The sequence below is a fragment of the Numida meleagris genome, chromosome 2 (genome assembly GCF_002078875.1).
Source record: "Numida meleagris isolate 19003 breed g44 Domestic line chromosome 2, NumMel1.0, whole genome shotgun sequence".
Taxonomy (NCBI): Eukaryota; Metazoa; Chordata; class Aves; order Galliformes; family Numididae; genus Numida; species Numida meleagris.
In genome coordinates this window covers 92169433-92196710 of record NC_034410.1, presented here as the reverse complement: position 1 = coordinate 92196710, position 27278 = coordinate 92169433, and the positions used below count along the sequence as shown (strand labels likewise).

The 27278-nt window shown below is 34.2% G+C and overlaps 1 protein-coding gene across 6 annotated transcripts in view; it reads right to left on the bottom strand.

The window, feature by feature from the left end:
* RTTN (rotatin) overlaps positions 1 to 27278 on the bottom strand; it is an 82695-nt gene that overhangs the window by 54446 nt on the left and 971 nt on the right. For 3 of the 6 annotated variants that reach the window (XR_002435389.1, XM_021387854.1, XM_021387855.1), the window contains 17 exons: positions 26808 to 26995; positions 25193 to 25391; positions 23418 to 23507; positions 22204 to 22282; positions 20794 to 20908; positions 20120 to 20270; positions 18818 to 18983; positions 17316 to 17497; positions 12387 to 12502; positions 10505 to 10675; positions 8994 to 9206; positions 7750 to 7862; positions 5659 to 5785; positions 4307 to 4432; positions 3879 to 3995; positions 1142 to 1281; positions 735 to 906 (listed from right to left, as the gene is read on the bottom strand). Coding sequence is in view for 5 of the 6 variants with exons in the window: in XM_021387854.1 (XP_021243529.1) it covers positions 735 to 906; positions 1142 to 1281; positions 3879 to 3995; positions 4307 to 4432; positions 5659 to 5785; positions 7750 to 7862; positions 8994 to 9206; positions 10505 to 10675; positions 12387 to 12502; positions 17316 to 17497; positions 18818 to 18983; positions 20120 to 20270; positions 20794 to 20908; positions 22204 to 22282; positions 23418 to 23507; positions 25193 to 25391; positions 26808 to 26995 (2465 nt within the window). In the remaining variant the exon portion in view is untranslated. Of the gene's footprint in view, positions 1 to 734; positions 907 to 1141; positions 1282 to 3878; positions 3996 to 4306; positions 4433 to 5658; positions 5786 to 7749; positions 7863 to 8993; positions 9207 to 10504; positions 10676 to 12386; positions 12503 to 17315; positions 17498 to 18817; positions 18984 to 20119; positions 20271 to 20793; positions 20909 to 22203; positions 22283 to 23417; positions 23508 to 25192; positions 25392 to 26807; positions 26996 to 27182; positions 27271 to 27278 lie in introns of those variants that run through there. The other 3 variants (XM_021387856.1, XM_021387857.1, XM_021387858.1) reach the window with 3 other exon arrangements.

Sequence of the window (27278 nt, the reverse complement as noted above, 5' to 3'; positions counted from 1 at the left end):
ACCTCTAATTTCTGTAATATATAAAGTATAGTTTCCAATGAACAACAGAATCTGGTTTCTAATAAATAATGCTCAGTTTATGCAGGACTACAGAAAGCCCAAACCACATAGAAATGCTAGAATTAATAGTTTTAAGTCTGTGAAGGGGACTAATGGCAATAGGGTTAGAAGAACTAAAATAATTCTGTATATCCATGCAGATCTCATATTTCGGTTTTTGGAGTATAAATCAAGTGTGGTCAGAATAATTTGAAAACAGAGAAGAATCATCTTAGCAATTGTTTAACATATTGTTAAACTCTTGAAGGTAAAGAAAGGAAAATAATGGAAGGGAGATAAAGAAATAAGAAAACACAACTTAACTAACCAAATAACTAACCAAATGCAGAGAGAAAAATTTTCCCATAGATCACATACTCATGATTATTTTTTCATTCTGGAAAAACAATAATATTCGGAAATCATGGGCAGAATTTCCTAATGTTTTAGAATATTTTCATATTGAAAACTGTCTTTTTCAGTATAAATAGATTTTGTAGAAAAAACTCAGAAAAATCAGACTCTAACCATGCACAATTAAACTGTTTTAAGCAGGGCAACCCTGATCCCTTTGTACTTATGTCCTTCTGTTAACTGATCTGCAGAGGAAAAAAAACCAACAGAACTAACAAGTAACAAACAGTAGTTAGAATGTATCGTCACAAACAATGGTACAGTATTTAGATAGAGCTTACCTTAAATATAGACTCCGTTTTATCATCCAACTTCAGCTCAATAGCTCTTTCAATAATAAATAAGTTAGATATACTAGAAAACACACTGCCATGCAGACATGGACGTTTCAAGCTCGCTTCTTCTTCATTCAACAGATGGAATAATAAATGTTTAAGTGCTACAGAACGAACCCTAAAGATGTAAACAATTAAAATAAATATATAAAGTCCTCATACCAGAAAATGTTAGCTATACAGTTAAGTATTAATTAGTTTATAAAATTAATATAGTATAGGTTTTACTTTATGCCTTTCAAATCAACCCACTGTATAATACTCAATTGTTTTTTTTGGTTTGTTTGCTTTAAAGAAGACATTTTTGTCACAAATGTTAAAGATATGCTGACATCCTGCAAGGCAATACTCACAAGTGCTTTTTTGAGAAGAGAAGACGCAGAGCAGCTCGTAGTCTAGTAGTTCTAGGGAGAATACCATCTCCTTTGTCAGACGATGTTTCACTCAAAGTGAGGATGCAGTTACCTAGCTTATCCTTTGTGTCAGCATAACCCTAAAATAAAAACAAACCTCCCAAATTAAAAAAAAAAATTAAAAATCTTAGCAAATTAGACAGGTAATTCCCATTCTTTTACATACTAATGGAGAGTGGAGGAAGCAGCAACTGAAAAAAATTCATAACTTAAAAAAAACCCAACCAATTATTTCTGTAGATTAAAATTCCTCCATGAAAAAAGTGATCCTGCATACAGTTTACATAAAGATTTTTACATGGCTCAGCGTCACCTGACATTTTATTCTTCTGTCTGTTAATGCTTTTTTTGTTTGTTTTTATGTAGTCACTATAAGCTATAGCATAAAGAAAAGCTGTACTCTAGAAAAACGAGAGTAGGAAATTCCTTCTCACATGTTTAGCCTATGGCTATATTAAAATCACTATCTAATCTTGAATATCAATGGAATGCATATGTATGTGTAACAGAGAAGCTGACATTACTTCAGAGCTTTCTCTACCAGTAACCTTTCTCCAGTCTCAGTTCTCATACTGCACTTCCTCTGCCACGGTAGACATCCAATCTGATCTTTCTATTTCATGGACCGTCTTACTTAATGATTTTTTTCAATTTATGGTAAAACTGAGACACAGGCAAAGAAGAAATTTAAGGCAACGATACTAATAAGCACAAATAATAATCAAGAGTGATATTTCAAAAGAAAACTAAACAAGAGAAAGAAACCTCACAAGACCTCTCTCAATTATGTTTCAATGGTCTTGGGAACATGGAATGTTCACATCCAACTGGAAGCTGGCAAACATTGTCCAAATTTTCAAGAAGGGCAAGAAAGACAGCACTGCTAATTACAGACCTGTCAACCTCACTTCAGTGCCTGGTAAAATTATAGAGATTATTCTGGGAGTTACTGAAAAACATTTGAAAGACAATGCAGTCATGGGTAACAGTCAGCACCAGTTCGCAAGGGTAAGCAAACTTGATTTCCTTTTTTGACAAAGTAACCCACCCAGTTAACCAGTAGGAGCCAGAAGGTGGAATTTTGGGGATTTCAGCAGTTTTTGGTAATCTCACAGTATCATTCTGGACAAAATGTCCAGCACACAGCTAGACAAAGACATAATACAATGCATGAACAATTGGCAGACGGGTAGAGCACAAAAGGTTATAGTAAATGAGCTTACACCAGGCTGGCAGCTGGTCTCTAGTTAGGTTTCCCAGGGCTCCAGCATAGGACCAGTTCATTTCAATGTTTTCATGAACAACTTAGATGCAGGATTTGAAGATATATCTAAGTTTGCAGGTGACACTAAATACAAGGAGCTGATGACTTGAGAGGATAGAGGCCTTGCAGAGAAATCTGGACAATTTAGAGGGCTGAGAAACCATCAACTGCATGGTGTTTCACAAAGCAGGTGCCAGATCTTGCACATGGAATGGGGCAACCCTGGATATATGTACAGACTGGGGAACGAGGATATAGAACTGGTCCACAAAGAGTATCCAAAGGAGGACTACAAAGATGGTAAAGGGTCTAGAGGGCAAAATGTATGAGGAGCAGCTGAGGTTTCTTGGTTTGTTCTGCACAGCGAAGAGGGGAGGCCTCATGGCAGCCTACAGGTCCCTCATAAGGGGAGAAGGAGAGGCAGGTGCTGATCTCTGCTCTCTGGTGACAGGGACAGGACTTCAGGGAACAGCATAGAGCTGTGTCAGTGGAGTGGCAAGTTGGGTATTTGGAAAAAGTGGAGGGTGGTCAGGCACTGGAATAGGCTCTCCAGGGTAGTGGTTATGGCACCAAGCCTAGTGGAGTTCAAGAAGAGTTTGGACAACGCTCTCAGGTATAGGGCTTGAATTTTGGGTGGTCCTGTGTGGAGCCAGGAATTGGACTCTGTGATCCTTGTGGGTCTCTTCCAACTCAGGATATTCTATGAAATAAGACAGAAAACACCACGAAGGACCAGATATGTGCAGCAAAATAGCTGATTTGGAAACCTATAGATAGATCATAGAAGGGAAGCATCAAGCACTGGAGAAAAAATAATTAAGAACTTGGATGGAGCAACTACATTGAAAACCAGATTGAAGGCGGCAAAACTATCAGATTGAGCCAAGAGTGAAGATAGGGAAAATAAAATGGGCACATTGTTACTGATATGTAGACTAAAATCTAAAGATGGTGCTAACTGTTGATTCTTCTAATAAATTGTTAAGAAACAAAACAGATGTATTTTCCATCTTACATCTTCTGCTATTTATTGACCATGTAACTTGATCGGAGAACTGTACCATCACAGAGGATCTACAAATGTTCAAATTTATCCAACTGTTTCCAATACCTTAATTAAATGCCAATTTGAAAAAGTATGCAATGTTTTAAACTCTATTTGGGTTTCCACTCATACCCTCAAAAAAACTTAAGTCTCAGTCACTTCAATTTCTACAATAACAGGCTAAAATTTGTCTACAAACATCAAAGAAGTAACTTTCATAGGCATTTCACCACTTGACATGAGTATTTTACTGTAAATCTACTTTCCACCTGCTACTTAAGGGAATATTCCGTTTGTTCTTTAAGAGATCTGTGTTGCTGTTCACAAGATTTCATACATCAAATTCAGATAATAGCACATAGAAGTACCTGTAAAATAGGAATGATGGGATAGAGAGCCTCAAGAAACTTGTTCCATGTCAGTATCGTCATTACTAATTGGCCCTGCAATAGATGCATCAGAATGGCCTTGGCAATGGAGTTTACCTGCTCAATTAAAAAAATAATAAAAAAATAACAGTAAAAAAGAAGAACCTGAAGCAACAGTTCATGTGTTTATATCAGTTTGCCAACACCGTAATAGAAAATATTAATACAAAAAACTCTCAACTATCAGTCACATCACTATCAATCAGGCTCTTAGAAAAGACTGAAATACATAACTTATTTCACTTTTCATTGGTTTCTTAATCCTTCACTCTTTCCCCATGTACATAGAAAAACTACGTAGTAAAAACTTCAAGCCTCAGACCACCACAACAATATCAACTTATAAATACATTTACTAAACACAGTACCTCATTTTTTTCTTCCTGAAGTCCAAAAGTAGCAATTTCATACAAAACTTTTGGATGAAGAAGAAAATGTACTCCATGGCAGATTGAAGACACAGATTCAGCAATGTTATGAATATCTAAACAGTCCTTCAGTAAAAACAAAGACAGTTAGTTTTAAAATTCAGCACAGACTCCACTACTGCCTAGAGTTGTCATGCAGTGAAAGGCATCCATGCAGCTACGAAGACTAAAGTTCTGAAAGCTAAACATTATGGTCCCGGAAGAAACATCTTTGTAGATCACTGACTAAAAGTTGCTGTTGCAACATAAGAAATGCTAAATCATTTCATTTTGATTTTAAATAATAGTTACACTTTCCATGTTGTTCAGCATTATATTAAAATGAGTAAAACCTGGAACAGGCAGGTAAAAATCTCACTAAAAGTTACAAGTGTCATTCAGTAGAGGCAAACAGCAAAACAGAGAAGTGTTTTTTGTTTTCACTGATGTAAATCAATACTACTGAATACCTGAAATGATCTGATTAATAAGAAACTACTACTGTTAACAAAGAATACAACCATATACTTCTAGGAATTTGATGCTCTTGGCCTCTTTATTAAAACAATTACACACCTTAGATAGTGGCTTTTTTAAAAAAATTGGCACATAAACGGAATTACATGTTCTTAAACACTCTCCAGACATTTATACATAGGAAAAATAATCATTTTCTTCCACATTTTTATACAGTTTAAGCAATTAAACTGAACTAAAATATGTATATTCTGGAAGTGTCACTATTTCATTATTCTATCACGTCTAAGCAAATATCTTTGCAAAAAGCAGACAACCAGTCAAGTCAAAATGATTGTTGCTCAGGAACAAACAAACAAAATTAACTAAATCAAAAAAGCATAAAAAGGACAGCGAAAAACCTCTACGGAGAGAACAGAATCTGGGCAATCTCATTTCAGCAGACAAGTAAAAGTGAACGCTTCAGTTCTTTTCAAAAACAAATTTAAATTGAAATATTTCTGCAGAGCAGCAGCAAAAAACGAAACAAAATCAATCAAACAAAACAACAAATAGTGACCAATATTACTAAGAATCCTTTTGAAAAAAGCAAAGTTGTCAATCATTGGTTTCCCTCAACCTTTATGGACATTCTGAATAGAAGTATCTGAAGTTTAATCTAAGTAGATTTAAATACCAAAATAAAATAGCAATCTGCAAACCCATGCCTGTACAGATAAAACAGCGTAACACACAGTAAGCAGAATTTGCAGTAACAGTGCTTTTCATGAAGAAATCACACATTATACATTATCCAGCACAACAACAAAGAGTGGTAAGTAAACAGTAGTTCTAACCTTAACCACTTCCAGACAGCAGCGATAGGCTTCAGCTTTTATGTTCAGCAAAGGATGAGCCAGTAGACGGAGAAGCACGTTCTGACTCTCAGCGTGGAGCAATGGGTCAGCCTGGCCAGACTTAGAACTTAAAATGAAAAATAGTTAAATTTACATTATAAATTATACTAAACTATATAATAAATTATAAAACTATGATTTCATGCATGTATTGAGTAAATTTATTTTACAGGAACCACAGACATCCATAAAAATTTTCCTGTTAAATTTCAAGATAATCCCTCAAAAACTCTTCCTGAAAGGATATACAGCCTGAAAAGAAAATTGACTTCACAGACGAAAGTTCAAGATCACACAAGATTTAGCAAAATCATAATATCAATCTTCACATTTGCAAAAATGCCTTCTTTTCATAAACATATGGAAACAAAGATCATAGCTTTTCCAAAATCCTCTCACCAAAACTAGGAACCTGAAAAACATTTATGTCAATCTGAGCTTCAGTAGAATCTTTAGATGATTGCATATAATTATAAAGATTCCAGTGCTCTCAGGGTTATTTTGTTACGTTTTGTTTTTACTGTTAGAGATCACAGTCCATCTCACTATCAAAAAAAGGATGGACGTTAGTTAAAATATAATAATCAATTGTGAAATTCCTGTTTTCGGAAAAATTATCAAACAATAATTAACTCTAAAAGCATTAGAATACTGAAAAGTTGCTCTAAATGTAATGCCTCACACTTATTTCCATGGAAACTGTAACAGATATAAAGAGTGTAATAACACTATTTGATAAAGCAAATTCTCAGCTACAAAACACTATTTTCAACATCCTCACCACCATTAGCTATGCATTTCTGCCAGTGATGAGCAAGAGCCTGCATGCTGCGCTCATAAAAATCTGCACCAGATGCCATTCTGTCACACTGCCCCTCTGCTGCCATCTGATACACAGGAAAAAGTATAATGGAGTATTGGTGGGAAGGTTCAACCTCTACTGCCATACCACCAACATCCGCCTCTGACGTTGAAGGCCAACATAACAAAATAGGAGGCATTACTTTTGGGGCAGCCCTAGTATTCTGACATTTCATAATTAAAAACCATTATTAGATAGCTCTTAAATGTAGTTTCCCTGAAGTTCTGAAGTAGTGTGAAACTGAGATTTTGTATTTCTAATTAAGTGTTTGACACAATTTTTCCAGGCATGACAGAGTAGCTTAAATGCTCTAATAGAGACTTGAAAAATCTAAAAAAGAAAATGCAGTGAAAACAGGCTTTTTAATAAATGAGACGGAATACTACAATACACTGTCTCTGCAACAAAATAAATTCTTCAGCAGTTTTAAAAGAAAGATAACAGAATGTTACTCAACTACAAATGGAACCTTCTGTTCCAAAGGTTCCATGTGTAGAAACTGAAAGAAGGTTGAGGGAACTGGGCTTGTTTAGCTTGGAGAAGAAAAGGGTCCGTGGAGACCTCATTGTGGCCTTGCAATACTTGAAGAGAGCGTATAAACAGGAGGGGGAACAACAGTTTACATGGGTGGATAGTGATAGGACAAGGGGGAACGGTTTAAACTAAGACGGGAGGTTTAGGTTAGATATTAGGAGGAAGTTTTTCACTCAGAGGGTGGTGACGCACTGGAACAGGTTGCCCAAGGAGGTTGTGAATGCCCCGTCCCTGGAGGCATTCAAGGCCAGGCTGGACGTGGCTCTGGGCAGCCAGAGTGTTTGGCAATCCTGCCCACAGCAGGGGGGTTGAAACTAAATGATCTTTAAGGTCCTTTTCAACCCAGGCCATTCTATGATTCTATTATTCAAAAGAATGCAAAAAAAAAAAAAAAAAGTCAAAACAGAGGTTAAAGCGATTTAACACTTAGAAAAGAATAAAGCATAAACGCTTAGCACCTGAAACTCAATTTTTAAGAAATCAACCGTCAGATGGTGCAAATAGTTCACAAGAGATATTTCAATAGCTAAAAGAAAATTGAAGTTCAGAGACAGGGACATAAACAAACAGATTCCACTTGAGGAAGCTTATCCATTAAAAATATATATATATAAGTTAAACAGTAATATACTTACATATTAGAACATACGTGAATGCTCTCCTGAAGCAAGGCCATGTGTTGATGGTAGGGTAGGCTATGTAAGGCCTGATCTGCCAATTCTACCAATTCAGTAAGATTCTTCTCCCCCTGGAAAGTAAAATGAAGAGAAAGGAATTTTCAGAATTAGTAATATTTAAAATATAAAGTGTTATTTCCTAACCTTTCAGAATTTATCATTTAATGCATCTACTACATAGAGATTGGTTCAGCCTTTCACAGAAAAGTTCACAGTTTACCTGATTAACAAGCTCACTGTATTTCAAACAAATACATCTTAGTACCTGTTCCTGCGAGCTGAAAACTTCAACTTCTGAAACATTTCTATTAAATTCAATGGGGATAAACAATATGTAATGTTTTACAACATGAGCACTCCAACACTATTCAAAACACTTTCTAAAGTGCCCGAGAATAGAGTATAGGAAAATTAAACTTTTAACAATTCACTATTAATATTAGGTGTTTTTTTAAATAAATCTATGTATAAATGTCTTCATATTTTCAGTTATGAAATACATTACATGCGAGCCACTTGAATTTGAAGATTACAACTTCATTGCAAATAGTATTTTATGATCAAACTACTGCTTGTATTAAGTTCAGAGCCTTTTTATGTAAAGGATGGATTCACTCAGATTTAAGACAACAGGTCATTTCTATTGCAGTATTTTATTCATTTATATTTTAGCGAGAATGGAACGTGCATTTTGCACAAGCAGGAATTACTTGTCCATTTTATTAATGGAGAAGAATATTTCAGTATCACTCTAGAATCTCAACTAATAAAACATAGTATATTTGTTGTCTGCATAACAAAGTGAAACATGCAGATTTCATACAGTATAAAAGTAGCAGTACCTTGTAACTACAATTGACAGGTAGTTTGGAATTTAAATATTCAAATATAGTAAACTGTATTTTGAAATATAGCACTTGCTTTAACTTATTTCTGCACAATAGATCATATGGCAAGTGCTTATTTCTTTGTTTCTGCTTAAGTTCTTCTTTGTTGGATTTGTGTTTGTTTGTTTTATTAAACAACAACAAAAAGAATACTAATGAAAACAAATATAAATTAAATAAATCCGAAATGCTATGAAATACGCATGAGTTTTCCGTGGCAACACTAAAATACAGTTCTTACAAAAGAAGACAAACGTAGGAAATAAATTTGCTATTAATTAATAAAAATATGCTTTATATAATAAAATTCTACACCTTCTTATGAACTTCAATCATAAAGCTACAAGTACATTCAATCGAATAAGCAGCTTCTGAAGCTCGTTTATAAATACTGTAGTTCTCAGAACTCATCTGCTCCAAATAGGCTGCAATGGCTTCGTGAATGCTTGGATATTCCAAGGAAAAGGGCACGTCCAGAGACAGAAGGAATAAAGCACTCAGCAAGCTCTTTTGCAAAACTTTGCTCGCCTTCAGAGAAGAAAACAATTTTCAGAATAACACAGCCTGAAAATACAGTAAAACCAACAACAGCATTTGCAGTCTTTCAAAAAATACAATCATTACAGTTACTAGGTAAATTTAGAGGAAGAAACGCAAATCAAATGAGTTCTCTATGAAAAGTAATGTTAAAATTATTATTAAATGCAGGAGTCCAGTAAATGCCAGTCCTAACACCAGTCTTGCAACCGCAAAAGACGGGTCTGATCCAACCAGACCACTAACTTCATAGATTGGCCACTTTACTTTTTAACCACTAGATGGCAGAGAATACACAGACCACAACCATCTGTACAATTCCACATAGCAATAGCATACACTAAGAATAGGAATTTCCATTATGTCGGGAATTTTTTGTTTTTGTTTTCCTACTGCAAGTGTTCAGTATTCATTCAATTAAAATTTTGACCTCGAATACAGTAGTATTTTTTCAACTCCTATCATGTTCAGAACTAAAATTTTATATTTTGTACACTGGAGGATAAAAACAAAAATTATAAAAAGTCACTAGATTAATATGCCTGCACATGTTTGCAGAGACAAGAATCTACTTTCACTACTAGTAAAAGATTTAATGTTCATGGCAAAAAAAAAGCCTGAAAAACGAATCTGATATTCAAGTTGAAGAATGTCTAAGAAAACTACACTGCAATGTAACTGACAAAAACGTAGACAAAGCAAGCTTTTAAAGAGAACTTTAAACATCTTCTACTACTTTGCATCCCAGAAAAATATTCAAACATGGGACTCCCACTGGAAATAAATTCAAAAGAAACAGAAGAGTTACAAAGTATAACTTTTTTAAAGAGCATGAGAAGCAAATAATACTTTAAATCAGTATGAAGTGTAAAACATAATTGCTCACTACACTCCATAAAACTAAGAGTGATGATTTTAAAGAGTGTACAGCACTAGCCACATCATGCCAGCAATAAACAAGCAGGGGGCAGCATCGTTTTGCAAATCATTCATACCAGAAAAAAAAAATGCTGTAGGAAGTACACTGAATATTGCAAACCTCATTAGAAAACTGCATAATTATTTTTTTTTTAAGTCTTGCATTCTGCAGCAGGTTCTGCAGAACGTACCAGTATCTGAAGAAAAGACAAAGTTGCCCTCCACAACTGTATATCAGCCCATGTAAATCAGATAAATTTCTCTGTTCAGGGGCTATTCTCCCAACATTAATCACTGAGGAACATATCCCTGTATGCCCTCTTAAAATGCACAAATCAAACACAATCACTTTTAAAGTTAGCATGGCCTACCTTTTCTACAGGAAGAAGTGTTTGCAGCAATCTAACTGTGAAAAGTGAAATGCTAACAAATGCCATTCTGTGATGCACCATCATCACCTCAGGCTGCTCTGCACTTATATTGGTTTTGTGATATAGTATAGTTTCTCCAAGCAAACCCAAGACCAGAAGCAATTTGTCTTTCTGAAAACAAATCAAAGATAGAATCATTAGAAAGAATTGACATATTTTAATTGTATTGTTTATATAGTACCTGTAGAACCTTTAAAATAATTATACAAACTAATTTAAAATTGCAAAAATGGTACAGCATACACAGCATTTCATTTGTCATCTGAACAGAACTAGTTCTAGACCTCACTTTACATGCACTTGTAGTTCTGAATACTTTGTTCACTAATTACCCATTATTGGTTACTTTTTTCTTTTTTTTTCTTCTTTTCTTAATTTCTGCTCACTTCACCTTAGAACTTCTAGCATTTTAAATATCTTGAAGTCCATTTTTCATATAGAAATATTACGATCTAGTATGAATCTACTGATGAAACTTTAACTGAAAAATGTAAAAAAAAAAAAAAAAAGAAAATCTTTGTGAATATCAAATGTTCTATATATGCCTATATATCACTGTCATTTAGAGAGATCCAGCTCATGGACACAGAATCCAGTCAATTGAAAAGAAAAGAAGAAACAAAAAAAACCCACAAGTTCTCTACTTGGAATGCCAGTTCTGGAATGTCAGTTTTCACAGTAACAATTAGGAAGGCAATACCAAATATGAGAATGTGTTTCTGTTTTTTCTTAAGGTTAAAAAATTAGTTAAAGATACAAGTAAGGAATGTGCCCTGAGGCAGTGTGGTCATGGGTGGCGAGGTCCGTAGCCTCTTACATGGAGGCTATATAGATTTGAACTTCACCCTAAAGTAGTGCAGAAGCCTTAAAAAAAAAAAAAAAAAAAACACGACTGAATGTATGCCATGATCCTGGCAATGCCAGAGTTACAGTTCGCCACTATGCTGGGGACTCTTGTTATGAAAGCATTCGTATTCCCAAGAAATCCCGAAGCATACTGAGGTCCTTCTTCTCAAGGTGTGGCTGAACAACACTTGCTGATGGGAAGTAGAAAATAATTGTCTCCTTTTGCTTCTGCATGGCCTTTGTCGTTTTGTTCTGGGTTTGTTTGTTTTTTTTTGCTACATCATAAGCCATGCCAGCTAATGTTTTAGCTTTCTATCAACTTCAAAAGAGCAAGTCATTCATTGCTACTTCACCTGTTATTCACTAATTTGATGTTTCACATCTATAACAATTCTCAACTGCGTTCAGTGTGTATTTCCAGTAATTTAAATTATTTGGCCAACAGCACCATGTTGTGAATCATTCCTGAGGCAGCTCTCTCCTTTCTTTCTCAGCTAAGCAACAGAGAATAGGCGAAATCTGTGTGGGAATCTATATGTCTGTGTAGGAAATGGACACAAGATACTTTAAAATTCCAGTTTGAGATCTAAACAGTTATCCCCACACTTTTAAATAAGTAGTTTATAAGGTGTAAAGACAGTTAAAGTTGTCATTTAAATCAAATTGCTCTTCTACAATTGTAGTCAGCACTTGTGGTTCAGATTACTTCCTACATGCGTTCCCTTCAATGGCTACTTAACAGCTTTTCACAAGACAAAATTAACGATTTATTTTCCAGAAGTGAAACTTCAGTACCTTCTACTGAAAGAGCTTACATTTATAATAACTTGTCAGTGGTAAAACCAGTAATAAACTATTTAAGGTTTTCAAAAGGATAGCTGAGCAGATTAGATATGTATATTAATCACTCTAGAAAATGTCAGAGGCTTGTAAAAGCAGACTATCAAATACAGCCGACCAAAGCTTAAAGTCTTACTAATTCCAGTCCAAAAAGGCTCTCATCTTCCCAAACGTTCTCAGAAATAGCATCACCAATAAGGTACATGTCTTCAACAAGCAACTCAAGAACTTCCATCGTCATCTTTCTGCTGCCTAATACAAATTAGAGGATAAATTTGAATACAAGTAAAATAATATATTACCATATTCAGACAACACCACGTTGAACAAAGAATTATTCTAAATCTGAAATACTAGAATTCTGATTTTCTTGTAGTACCCCCCTATTAAATTAATGCTAACTACCCTCAACCAGCAAACTATCTTCTAGTGGAAGTCAACAGCTAGGAAAAACCACAATAGTAGATGATTATTTTAGTATCTTCATCAAAAAACACTGCCTTTGCTTATATCCCAGAGGATAACGTGTTACTACAGCTGTAAATACAACTACAGGACTTCAATAAAGTTCAGAATAGCTACTTAGTTCCACTACCACCCACTGAAAGACCTTGGTTACAGATATTCAAAATATATTGCCTATTCCTGTTAATCTGCATTTTCAAGTGGCTTTCCTCCTGGACTGTTTTATGGAAGATCTATTTTTGAAAGGCAAGGAGATGAATACCACTTTATCTGCTTGTACTTCTTTTCCATAACATCTTCTCCCTCATGTCAAATATTTATTCTTTTCCATGATTCCTTTGGACTCCGTATATCTTCAAAAGAGGTTAATGAGGTCTGTTTATTAGAGATTTTCTTACAGATTTTTCTTACAGTTTTGTGCTTGGACATGAGACCACAAAGAAACCTGGCCAAAGATTAAAACTGCACAGCCTAGATTTGCTACAAATACAGCCCCTGCCCAATGTCCACAAATAATTAAAGAAGCAGTAAAAGACTAGTACGTTTCATGAAGAGCAAGGCAGAATTCCTGGAGCTAGACCAAGCACATTCATCAACAGATAACAGGATGCCAAGGATGTCTGGCATCCTAGGGAACCAGAAAGTGACAGTTTGCCCCAGATACTTGACATAGCTCAACTGTCAGTTTAATTACTGTTTCTATTTAAAAACACGGATGAATTCTACGTACCACTGAATTTTCTCAATTCACTTTTAAACTATGATAAAGACTTGGTATCCCAACAGATCTATTTTAAAAATTTAAAAAGCAAGTGTACGCCTTGTTATATCATGTATTAGAAGAGAGAACAAAAAAATAATTTATCTACTTTTTGTAGAGTTTACAGTGTGCAGAAGCCTTGTTGGTATACTTAAGGAAAAAAAAAATAGCGTGTCATTAACGTAGTGAGAAAGATGAAAATTCATGCAATTTGCAGCTTAAGTGTTCTGTTTGGAATAAGTATATGGTGGAAAAGGGTACAGGGCCTTTTTGAAGGCTTGCTTTTTCCAATCTGATAGAAGGGCTGTATTCCATTTATTTTAGGCAAATATTGCCAATTTGAAAAGTATAAGCTTGAAAACTCCAAAAAGCATCTTTTTCTCCTTTCACAATTTTGCAAATTCTAAATCAATTTTCTTGAAAAACTCTTGAACGGTGACTTAATAAAACATTATGAATAATAAAAGTTTACAATTATAATGCAGGTATTAAGTAATGGTGTTTTTAACTTGAACTGCAATGTAAGAAAATATCAAAGTTAAAAACTATATATTACACCTGCAATAACACTTTGTTGTAGCTGTCATGATCTACAGACACAGACCATCTGGCTGTCCTGAGAACTATTGCAAAAAATACAGAAGCTTCACAGCATGCAAGTATACTAATTGATATAATAAAGGAAACTACTTTCACCTACATAATTTATTCTGCTCATATTGCACCTCAAACTTTATTGCTTGATTTCTGTAGCTAGATACCAGCTTAGGACAAGCAGTTCTCCCAATCAAGCAGTGACTTGTTCACACCATACCAGAAATGAGTACAGTGACATCTGATGATAAAGAAAATACTTTATAAATAGTAACAGAAATATCATAATTACTTAATTAATAGAAATGCTGACCCCACTGTTCCTACTTTATAGGCTAGTACAAACTCAGGAACATCGTAAGAACAACTCGATAGATGCAACAGGTAGTCATTTTTTTTCCATTATCAAATAGGATGGAGTCAGTATCGTTATTTTTTGTCCAGAATAACTGAGCATGACTAATATATATTTTTAATTCGACATTAGACTAATAAAAAGAACTCTACCAAGAAGAAGATATGTAGTTAATTAGTCTACTGTGGCTTTCCTACTAGGCAGACTGCTGAGATAACTTGACTATACTAGTATAATCTCCTAATTCATATACAATACACTTAAGACTGATTTTAAAAACAAATAATACAATGATTAGCAAATCACATTAAACAATTTCCATCCACCATGCAATATTGATATTTCTATCAAAGAACACAGTAAAGGACATAATTAACCCAACAGCAAATTCAAAGTTGAAATAACCATATACAGCTATACAAACTGACTTTTTTAGCAAGTTGTGATTTTCAGATCTAAAAAATTTCACAAATATTAAACGAAATGGAAACTCAAGTGTAATCATCTCTCCCTACAGCAACCTGCTTAGAAACTATCACAAATAAAGACATGAGTGCATTACGTGTAGCCATACCCACACCAACTGTAGGAAGTGCCAGCAAGATTGGCAGATATCATAAGGAGCTATCAATGCCAGTAGATATATATACACCTATCACTTCCAGTTGTTTTAAACCATCTAATACAATTCTTCTTATAGACCATCATTATTGTTGCTATCCATGTTAATCAGAGGCAGACAAAAACTAAATACAAATGTATGTGGAGAGACTAAACTCTCAATTTGTCTGTGCATTAGGTTAGAATGACATAACAGCTGACATGACCCTGGCAGATCCACAAAACAGGATGTTAGTCAAGAATAATATAATTCTAAATTGTTGCAATTATCTCCGTCATCTTATGCTATATATAGGTGAAACTGGAATGCTATTATGAGAACCTATGACTTGTTAAAATATTGGCAAAGAAAAGGAATTGGAAAGTAAGTAACAGAGACGGTTAGTCTCCAACCCCAATTCTGATCCAGCGTACTTTTTATGTCTTGGCTTGTAAGAGCATGTTCACACCTACAGAGTTGGAACAAAACCAGATTGAAGAGTTTGATCTTGCAAGTACGATTAGCTGAATAGAGGGGGAGCAATAACGTATTACAGTACGTATAGGTTTTACTTTTTAAACATGTGTCTTGCAAATCCAATTCACCAAAATCTTACTTGAATAAATTGGCAAGATACTAATTTCCCAACATCTGGGTCAATGACCATCTCTTAAGAGATAATTATTACTAAATGCAAAGTAAGAAGGATGTATCAATGACCAAAATAAATCAGTTGCAGTTCAGATTTAAATAACTGTCTTTAAAACATCCAATATTGACACTGAAACGTAAGATCAACAAGGTAGCTTAAAGCTAAAAACAAAAACAAAACAAAGAAAGTAAACAAAAAAAGGCAAAAAAGCAACCAACAAAAAAAAAACACAACACACAACTACTGACATCTGAAATGACTCCACATCACAAGCCAGCAAAAGAAAAAGTCCCATCTCAACCAAAAAAAAGAATTTGAGCTTAACCAAAAGATGTTATACTGTAAAATAAAACAAATAAGTGAATTTTACAGTACAGTTACTAATTTCCTTTCACCTAGTAGATGAAAAAGAGGGATTATATTATACTATTTAAGGTAGTAATGATGCTAGTAAATGTGTCTGTCAACTTTACTGAAAAACAAAATAAAATCAGAAAACACTATTACATGAGAACAGTGCATTACTATATATCACTGTCTCACAATGTCACAGTGAGACTACACATCACAGGGCTCCAGATCAAGGGGAAAGGGATAAAAAATGTTTTCTCATCCATGTGTCATTACAGCACAGAGGAAGAAAGAAACTAAGAAAAAGTACAGGAAAAAAAAAAAACAACTGAGGGCAAAAGAAAAGACCAACTTCATCTGAAAATGAATCTATTTTAGCTCTCTAAGATAGAAAGAAAGAAACTTGAAACAAACACTCAATTATGAAAAAATTCACTAAGTGCTTTTAAGTCTGTAGATTTGAAGTGACAGGTGCAAGAAACGGAGAAGATGGAAAATAAATTTTGTACAGTTTTACATCATAAGTAAAAGAAAAAATGGCAAAAATCATGAACGTGCTTGTGAAGAGTTAGTATTTGAATATTTAAAATTTTCACTATTCTGAAAGGAAAAGAACAAACATTTTGTTAATATGAGTTTGTTTTATTACCAAAATAATTTGGACTACTGTTCTAGTTATAGATCGATACATATTTACATACATTACCTCTTTTACCAATACCTATTTATGACAGTTTTACAACTAAGTGCTATTTTAGACAACCTAAGAGCAAAACAATTGTCTAACAAAAGATTTCAAAATTTAGAACCTTTAAGTTAAAATAAAAAATCTTTAGCTGCAAGGAGACTACCTTTACATATGTTTCTCACTTCACTTATAATTGTAATTTGTTACTGCTTGCATCATGCAAAACAAACTTTTTCCAGAATTTTTTTTTACTATTTCTTGAACAGGAAAAAACCCACAGGCTCAACAAGACTGAAAACTGAGCTGTTAAGTGGTTATTTTTCCTTCTTCTCGAGTAATTTTTTATTCCACTATGCAGTCTTTCACAGCACACCCCCACTTTTTCCTATCACTACTCACCATCAGTAAAAAGCACCTTAAACTTCTGCAGCAAAAATGAAAATCAACCAGAAGATTCAAACCTTACAACCTAGACAAAAACTGCTATAATTAACTACGGCATATCAGTAATCATCTGCGTCTCATAATACCAGCTTCCTAACAGGTTGGTACAGAGATGGAAAGGTTAAAGTGAAACATAAAGTTCAAAAATTTCTCACCTGTTCTTAGAAGAGGTATAGCATTTTCCAAGATGGAAACACAGAACTGAGGAAGGCTAAACTGCTTCATCTGTAATTCCAAAGTGTCCTCATTTCCAACATCTGGTAGATCAGTATGTCCTGCATCAAGTGGAGAATGCAGAGAGATTCTCGAGTCTGCATTTGCTTGAGTACTGTTTCCACTTAAAATGCCAAAAAAAAAAAATTTTAAAAAGACAGTGTTAAACCTTGCAAAGACAACTGATATATGCATAGATGTTAAAGATGACATCAGGTACATTACATCTTCCTTCTATAAAGCATACCATTCCTTACCAAAATTTCTGATATCCAATCACTGTTGCAGGAAGCGGGGGATTTTGAGTCTGATTTTTTACTTTACTTTTTTCCAGTGAAGAGTTACAATATTGTAAGAGAAAAATCAGTTGATTTGTAACTTTTTTTTTTTTAATGAACAAAGTCTAACAGATGCTTGAGGCAAGGCCAGTTATTAAATCAAATTTCAACCTAAATCATATCTACCACATTAAGATCATTCCATGCAGCTAGCCAAAGAATTCTTAGAAGGAAAACTGAGTCCTCCTTGTTAAATAAAGCATTTAGGGCTTTCACTGTAACAGACTATTATCCCTTCCCCAAGAAAGTCAAGTGTACATTACAAAAAAATAAAAAAATAAAAAAAAATAAAATCACAATTTTATTTTCTACCTGCTTTCAGAAAGAACTTAATACTATTGTCTGCATTATAATTAATGGAATAAATATAAGTAATGTCCTAAATATCTGAATGGCTTTGAACTGCTTGAGCAATTAGTATGAGTTTATGCTTTGTTTTGTTGTTAAGCAAGCTGAAAAAAAACTGAACAGTGGTAAGACTATGTTATTTTGTCTACCTGAATGTAAAAGATGTCTGAAAGCTAACAGATTAAGTGGATGATAGAAGACCATAAGCAAAATAGGAGAGTTCAGCAATATGTAGTGGTTCCAACTGTACTTACCAGAGAGTAAGAAAGGAGAGGTATCAATCAAAAACAATTCAGAAGAGGAAAGGTTAAATTTCCAGGTAGAATTTGAAATAGACAAACACACAGATTGAAGAGTCTCAAGATTCAAGAACAAGGAAAAAAGAGTTACTTAGAGAATGACAATAAAATGTATATTACAATTATGTTGAAAAAGATTCACTAACAATAGCTGTTCCATGTTAGAATCATGAATGTTAAAGCAACATAGCCATTTCTGCTTCATTGTTTCCTTAAACATAGTTTCTGTTCAACTATGTTTTCTGTTACGTTATCTCTGAGCTAAATTTTATACTCATAAGAAATGTGATTCAGGGACTGCAGCAGATAGGATGCAACCTTCATGAATAGCTCAAAATATAAAATAAAACAAATAAAATGAACTCTCACATGATTCCAAATACTGGCAGACAGCTCATGACATAATCCTGTATATATAATTTTTAATTAAAATTCAACTTTATTTCTGATTTTATTCACCTAGAAGACGCTGCATCCCAATCTTGACCGTCTCCTCTAGGACGCTGAACTGTCCGTCCAATCACGGATGGCCGAGGACTACTACTTCCAGGTGACGGATTCTGAGAACGAGGAGCACCTCTTGCTTCTTCACAGTAAGATATAGAAGAATTCTGGGAAGTTGTGCCTTTGTAAAAATTATATATTACCCATTAAAGGAATTATAAAGACTATTTTATCTTAAAGATATTAGTTAAGTAATGGTAAAAGTAATTAAGGCAGCACATTGAAATATATAAGTAAATACTGGCAAGCTAGGACAAACTATCATGTAGCAGAGTTTGGAAACCCAATTTAATCACAGTTTAATCATAGGTCTTAAATATATATATTTTTAAAATCAATAGAATAATTTCATGCCATGTTTTGGTAATTCTATTTTAGTCTTAGAACTGCCTAGTGGAAGAAAATATTCTTAAGTTGCACAAGCTTCAAATAAATGTTGCATTCAAATAAATGGCTGTAGTCAAAGAAACCAAGTTATAGATATCAACATATCGAAAGAGAGCTATCATGAAGATTTACTTAATAACAGTCCAAAATACAAACATGGTCTCTGGCTAAGGCTATTGGATTTGTTGATGTTACAATGGAATTAGCAAAGACACAGCCAACAGAATGTATTGAGATCAAGTCACCAGTTATAGGGACAATCTTCTGAAGAGAACCAGACTGCCATTTCAGAAAAACAAAAGTGATTAAACTTATCTCACAGAATGGAAATGGGAAAATCCTTACAACCAATCTACATTATTAAATCTACAAAATTTAAGCATTATGTGAAATAGTGAACTGTAAAATAGCCCTAATAATTGTAATTTCTGAAAAAATTATTATTTTCAGTCATCCGAATACAAAAAAGGTTACCATGGCTGAAGCAAGCTCTAAGTAAATTGTTAAGCACTAATAGCTCAAAAACTTGAAATTCAGAGGTTTCCTACTTTATTTTAAATATTTCATTTAGCTTTATTTAAAATCCCTCTCCTCCTGACATACAAGTTATATACTGAAAACAGTTGATGCACGGAGAATCATGTGAAACAACGTGAACAATATTTTTATTTTAATATTTTAAAATATGTTTAAACAATGCAAGTACTCTAGAAATATTTAATGACATAGATAGTTCTGAACGCCATCAACTACCAAAAGAGCTTTATGAGATTTGCTATAAAGAGGTGCATTTTTTTTCTAAAAAGCATTACAGACAATCTCACCTGTAGCGAAAGAACAACAGTATTTCAAATATTTAAAAACACCTACCCTGCTCAGTGGAAAAAAAACTTGGATCTCTGTGAAAGTTAAGTCTGCTTCTTAAGAAGATGCACAGCTGTTGCAGACATGATACAGCCTGTAAAGCTAATCGATGTCTTCCATCTCCTCCAAAAGCTAGGTTTAGTAGAGATAAAAGGCTCTGCAAATAATACAAAACTATTAATACTGATAGCTGAATAATAATGCACGTTCGTGAAAATCATGTCAGAAAGATCTTTGTGTTAAATGCAATTCACAAATGTTCCCAAGTGTTTAAAAATCACAGCAAAGAATAAGTAGACTTAACTAATGTTTTCTTATTGAATAAAAGACTATCCTAAGAACTCTTAAGTCCTGAGCTTCACATTGTATTTCTAATAAAACTGCTGCTATCATTATGGGAGCCCCTTAAATGGTGTGTGTATGACAGGGACACAATTTTACCTTATCCGGATGAAATAAAGTATAATTTTACAATACGCTTAAGGACTGATCAACAATATACATATTACAATGAAAATAATTTTTAAATAGAATATATTTGCATTAAATATACATTGACTTAAAAGGACTTTTGTTGAGCAATTTTATTTAGAAACAAGTTATAGCATTTACATTTATTCTTACTTGGCAAAAGTGATACCATAAAAAAACAAAACCTTAAACTTGATGTTAATTCTTGCCTGTACAATCTTTGGTCTCTGAAGGAAGATCTCAGCAGGAAAATCTTGCATAATCACATCCTGAAGAAGTTCACATGTACTCCAAATTAAACTCTGGTTGCTACTTCTTAAAGAGCTAAAAAATACAGTACATGTTTAAATATGCATTAAAAACAAAAAAGAAGTAATCATCAGTTTGGGCAAGTCTTTACAAGAAAGAGATAATCACAACACTGAAGAACTTAAAAAATAAATTAAAAAAAGCTATAATTCAACTGTCATGCAATTTTTAAACTTGAGTTATTCCTTAGCTACCCTAACTCTGTATACAATAAAGAATACCTCCATTCCCACTGTCATATAAAATTAAGTTCCCAGAAGAGAAATAACTTTATTGATTCTGAATTAGAAATTGAGGTAAGAAAGACTGAAAATTCCTCATGAAGCTAATGATTATCTCAGTGGTACACTGCAAGCAATCTAACACTTACCAAGTTTTTCTCCATTAGCAAGGTTCAAGTACAACTTCTTAGCACTTGAATTACATATGTGGAAAATAACATAAAGGAAGAAATCCAGTAGCTATTCTCTAAAATGTAGCATAGTAATCAATAGCCTTTTTAACCTTCTACTTCACTTTTTCTATTTTTATTGTTTGGGAAACCACTGTTAACAATATAAACTTGTCCTGTTTCAAGCTTCTAAGCTCTTTTTCTAGATTCAGACATAAAGCATTTAAAATATTAAAGATTTTTTCCAGCTTCATAAGTCTTTTGAAAGGTAAAACATGAAAACATTTCACAAGAAATGTCACAGTTAAATAGACTTGCTAAGTAATCCAGTTCTTCATATTGCATTGCTGGCTATGCTAGAAATCAGAAATCCCAGGTCTTGCAAGCTGGGATTCCCAGCTCCAAACTTTTCCTTGGGCCACTTCAAACATTGGTTTCCTATGTAAAACTTAAAAAAAAAAAAAAAAAAAAATACATCACTGCAGAAAGGAGATTTGAAGAGTTCAGTGTCTGAAAGCATCACAACTAAACTTATTGGCCTAAATCTTGCTAGGCTACTATCAAAAGTATGGATTTCTCTGCCAAGTGGGGAGGTAATGATTTTGTTCTAAAATTAACTGGACAACATCTTTTATTCACTTGACAAATTTAAACAAGTGAAGCGTTACGAACAAAAAAAATGTATTCTGAATTAAACATTAAGAATGAAGATTGGTATTAACAAGAAATCTGTCCTATTACATATCACTGTTCTCCTGCACTGCAAAGCTTCCTTGCAGTATTAAAAATCATTTATCAAAAATTAACTCATTAGTTATTTACAGGAACAGCCTAATAATGAAAATATACAAAAATTAGGACCCTGTTATCCAATTAAAATAAAAACTACAACCAAACTCTAATGCTATTATTACTGTACCTTTCATTTGATGAAAGAATGTGTCTATCTGTTGAAGTAAGAGTAAGCCAAGGAAATGTGGAAAATTTCAAGCATTTCGCTGCAAAAACAAACAAAATCAAACATGAGAGAGCAGACATTTTAGAGCATATTTTACTGAAGTAATAAACTGTTTATTTCTATAGCAAAGTCAAAACATACGTGAACTATATGCTATCTGAAATTGAAATAACTCTTGCTAAATATAGACTCAAAAAAAATCAAGTACTGCAAATGAGCATTCAGCAATACAAAAAAAAAATTAAGGTCAAAAAAGAACAAAATATGTTTACAGAAATGAGTTTTAACAAATGGAAAACATAGTATTAGCAGCAGAGTAATAAATCTACCACTTCATATTTTCAATCAAATTCTAATGCTTTTCTGCTGCTAAAGAACATTTGCATAATCTCTGAAAATGGAAAATATTCAAGCTTTTATTCTTAAAATAGTAGAAATTATAGTCATTACTAAGTTAGGACACAAAATAACTTTCTAAAACACTTGAAAATTATTTTAAGATTTAATTTTTGAAATAGTTATTCTACAATTCTAAAGATAGCTCATCCACTGATAAAAAGTAAGCTAGTACTTTATATACAGTAATTCCAAAGTCAGTTTTTAAAATCTATTATAAATATGACACTGACATGGGAATTACTACTAGCATATCAATGCAGGCAAAGACTTGCCTGAGTAATATTGGTCTACATTTGTCAGTCACTGAAACATTTTCATATTTTAAATAAATTGGAGCATAACAATGGATTTCATTTAGGTAAAAAGTAAAGATTCCTAAAGCACCAACCAGTTTTCTGAAAATAGAAAGGTATATCAGAGTTTAAGTTTTTTTAATAAAAAGTACTTAAACAGACATGTTTGATTACAGAACACAGAGCTTCTGAAAAAGCATTAGCAATTTAAACTACTTTTTTTTTAAACTACTTTAATAAAGTACAGCTTATTCTAAGGTGCTTTACATATTCCAATACAGTTATACTATTTACTAGAGAAAAAGAAGATCTATTATAATACCATTTTTGTAAGCCTTTTGACTGAAGTTCGTGATACCAGAATTCATAGAACAGCAAGAAAAAGAATAGTCAGTATTAATAGTTGTAATCGAGTTCAATCTAAATAACATTTCTAAACACTTTCTGTAAACATATATATTTATAGTCTACAACTACACTTACCCAGTGTTCTTTTCAGAGGTACTTCTAACTGTCGCATATGACTTCTATCTTGACCAAAATATCCAGTAAATAATTCCCCTTGAGGCAGAACTATAACAAATTGAGAGTAAATTATACAAACAAGTCAATTTATCTTCACTGCTTCCTTTTGGTCCTAATAATAAAAATGAATTTAAGTAGTCTCAGGAAAGCAAAGAATGTTGATATATGTTTTTATAACAATATTTTCCAACTGTAAGTTGTTTTTGCTTTTTTTTTTCCCATTTTCTTACACTACCTTTCATGCCATATAAGCAGTAGTAAAAACAATTACACAGTCTATTAGCTAAGAGAGAAGTAGCAGTGAAGAAAATGCTTTTCTCTAATCTAACTGTGTAGTAACATAAGCTACACTTACAATTAACTACTAAAAGCCTCCCTCTACCAAAACTTCTGCATTTTCAAGTCAGCTGAAAGGTTACGTCCCTTTTATATAATATGCACATTAATATTTAATGTATGTAAATCAATATACAAACTATATAACAAAATATGCACAACACTAAAAGTAGTCTGTCTCCCCAGAACACATTTGATTGCAGTATTTGATTCAAAGGATCAAACCATATAATGCCCAGATCTACAATGTTTTTCACAGTAACTGAAGCTGAAAAAGAAATACAACACCGTATTACTAAGCACTCAGGCAATTTAATCTACATGATTCAATCCAACTTAGAGTATAAAGAGGAATTGTGTGTTATATTTCTTTCAGGAAAATAGGTATATATTAAGCATGCATATGTAACAGATTAGTACATTGCTCCTCAAACACAGTCAATCCTAGATGAAAATCTTGCTTAACTCTTATTGGGACACAGAATAAAAAATAAAAATCAATGAACAGCTGCCACGTTGTTCTGGCAATCTGAAATTCCAATTATTGGAAAGACTGCAGAAGCAATAAAAAAAAGTTACTTTTATTTGTGAGACTGCACAGTGTGAATGACAGAGATATGGCTGTTATTACCCTGTACAGTATAGTATCCATGTCTTTCTCACAAGAACAGGGAGGATTAGGCAAGGACTTCCATGGTTCATAATTTCCTCAATTATACTTTATGTCCAAATTTTTAAGGCAGAAAAAGACCACGTGTGTTTGTTTCTTGACCATATCTAAGTGGCACTGTGTAACATCATTGGAATGGATGATAGGCTAGGTAACAGAAATAAACAATAGCACTTCACACATTTTCTGTAAGCTTTACACATTTTACTACGACAAGTATTTATCCAAAGCTAAGGTGATAATGCATACCACACTACAAAAAAAAAAATTCAACTCCTTTTTTATATGCATACATACACACACAAATATATATTCCTCTTAAAGTCTGCTATGCAAAGAAAGGTAGCAAAGCATAACGGCTTAGTAAGATATTTGTTCAGAAGTGCTTACATTTATGGCCATAAAGCAACCTTTAGAAGCTATTTCTGCGTCACGTCTTTTTCAAATTATAACAAATAGTTAATAGACACTATGAAAATGCACAGAAGGTCTGCTTACAAACAACAGGACTTTTCTTCTGCAGAGACTCTTCTTCTGCACTTCCTTCATTAAAGGAGCAGCACTACCTGAGCTAAGATCCCACTTCTTCTGGCTGAATCTGCTTACCATATACTCCACACTAAAGAATACATTTGCGCTTCAAAATGTCAGCTTTTCATAGCCTAGAAGGTGTTGATTTACTTTATTTTCATTTAAAATAAGTCACACTCCGAAACATATAGCTTACCTGGTTGATCTACTGAAGGCTGAGACTGAGTTTGGTAACACCCTGATAAATAACTAGAAGGAATTTCAGAAGGAAGTAAGAACAGTCCATCCACTATCCCATCTATTATAGCTTGCAAGTTCGGATCCACGTCAGAGCGGAGCTGAGAGAAGAACTCCACTGCACCAATTTCAATCATTTTCTGGGCAGCAGGTGGATGCTACATTAAGATAAATAACTGACAGAGTTAGCTGGAAGAATTTCAAGGGCTTTTGAGGGGAGGGATTAAAAAAAAAAAAAAAAGAGAGAAGCTGTAACCAACACTTCAGCTTGATTAGCCCTTCATTATTTTAGATTGCTCACCATTGTCAAGGATATGCTTTTTTTTTTCATTTCCTCTTTATATTTCCACTTTATAGTTGCTTTTTAATGATTACAACACAAGAATGGAAACAGATTAAGATCTCTAAAACTCCTCCAAAGTTTTATCCACCACTTTTTAAAAATAAATTCCATTGTTGTTAAATTCTTAACTTTTCAGGAATGGTGCAAGTGCTTGTCTCAAGCAGAAATTAAACACTAAACAAGAAATTGAAGAATAAGAACTAAAGAAGAAAGCCAGAAAATAATTCCTTTTCCAGCTGTCTGTTGTGGCTTAACCCTGCAGGTGGCTCAGCACCACAGAGTTGTTCACTCACTCCCCCTCTTCCCAGTGAGATGGGGGAGAGAATCAAAAAAAAAAAAAAAACCCAATTAACTCATGAGTTGAGATAAAACTATTTACTAAGACAGAGAAAAGGAAAAGTATAATAATTATTATAAATATACATAAATGTATACAACAAGTGATGCACAAGCAATTGCTCATCACTCACCGACCAATGCCCAGCTAGCCTCCCGAACAGCGGAAGAGAGAGATGAACTCTCATCCCCTTCAAAACTCCTTCCACATGATGTCATATGGTATGGAATATCCCTTTGGCTGTTTAAGTCAGCTGTCCTAATTCTGTTCCCCCCCAGCTCCTTGGGCCCTGCACCACGAATGGCCTTGGCTCTGTACAGCATGTTGAGCAGCAACTATAAACATTGGTGCGTTATCAATATTGTTTTTCTCGTGAAACCAAAATATAGCATCACAGCATACGTTATGAAGAAAACAATTCCATCCCAGCTGAAACTAAGACACTGTCTTTACAACTGATTGCAGAGTAAGTCATAGAATGGGTTAGGTTGGAAGGGACCTCAAAGCCCACCCAGCCCCACCACCCGCCATGGGCAGGGCTGCCCCTCACCAGTTCAGGCTGCCCAGGGCCCCATCCAACCTGGCCTTGAGTGCCTCCAGGGATGGCGCACCACAGCTTCTCTGGGCAGCCTGTGCCAGCACCTCACCACACTCCAAGTGAACATTTTTCCTCTGACCCATCTAACTTAAACTTCCCCTCTTCTAGTTTAAAGCCATCCCTCCCTTATCCCTTCAAGTACTGGAAGGAGTTCTCATATCTCTGCCTGCATACAATGGTTTTATTACTCTCTTCTTTGTAAAGTACTAAAATCTCACTAAAACCAAATTACAACCACTTTTATTTTGTATTCTACCGAAACAGTTCAATTGTAAGTAAATGTAAAGATGCCAAACCTTGATCAAACTGCTCACAAAATTCAGCACTTCCTCCTTCATTGGCACTATGGGAAAGTTGAACCACTCCAAGAGACTGGGGAAAAGCACTTTCTCATGGACAAGATCAGCATAGGAAAGCAAGTTATGATCCAATTTAAACAGAATGCTCTTCAGCGACCGTTCTCTTATCTCTGCCAGTTCATGACCTGTCCCCAAAAAAAGGACAAAAAAAAAAAAAAAGCAAAAAACACAACAACATCAGATCATCTGACAGTTTTTTATCTGGACAAACGTAACGCTGTCAAAGATGTGTGGAAACGCCTCCATCCCGGCGGCAGCCACCGGGCGGGGTAACCACGAAGGGCAGAGTTGGGAAGGCCGAGGGGCACGAACCGCTTTGGCCGGGCAGCGCAATGGAAGAGGCAACAGCAGAGGCCGCGGGGGAACGGGAAGACAGCCCGCGGCCGGGTCGCGCCCGCGCCCGCGCCC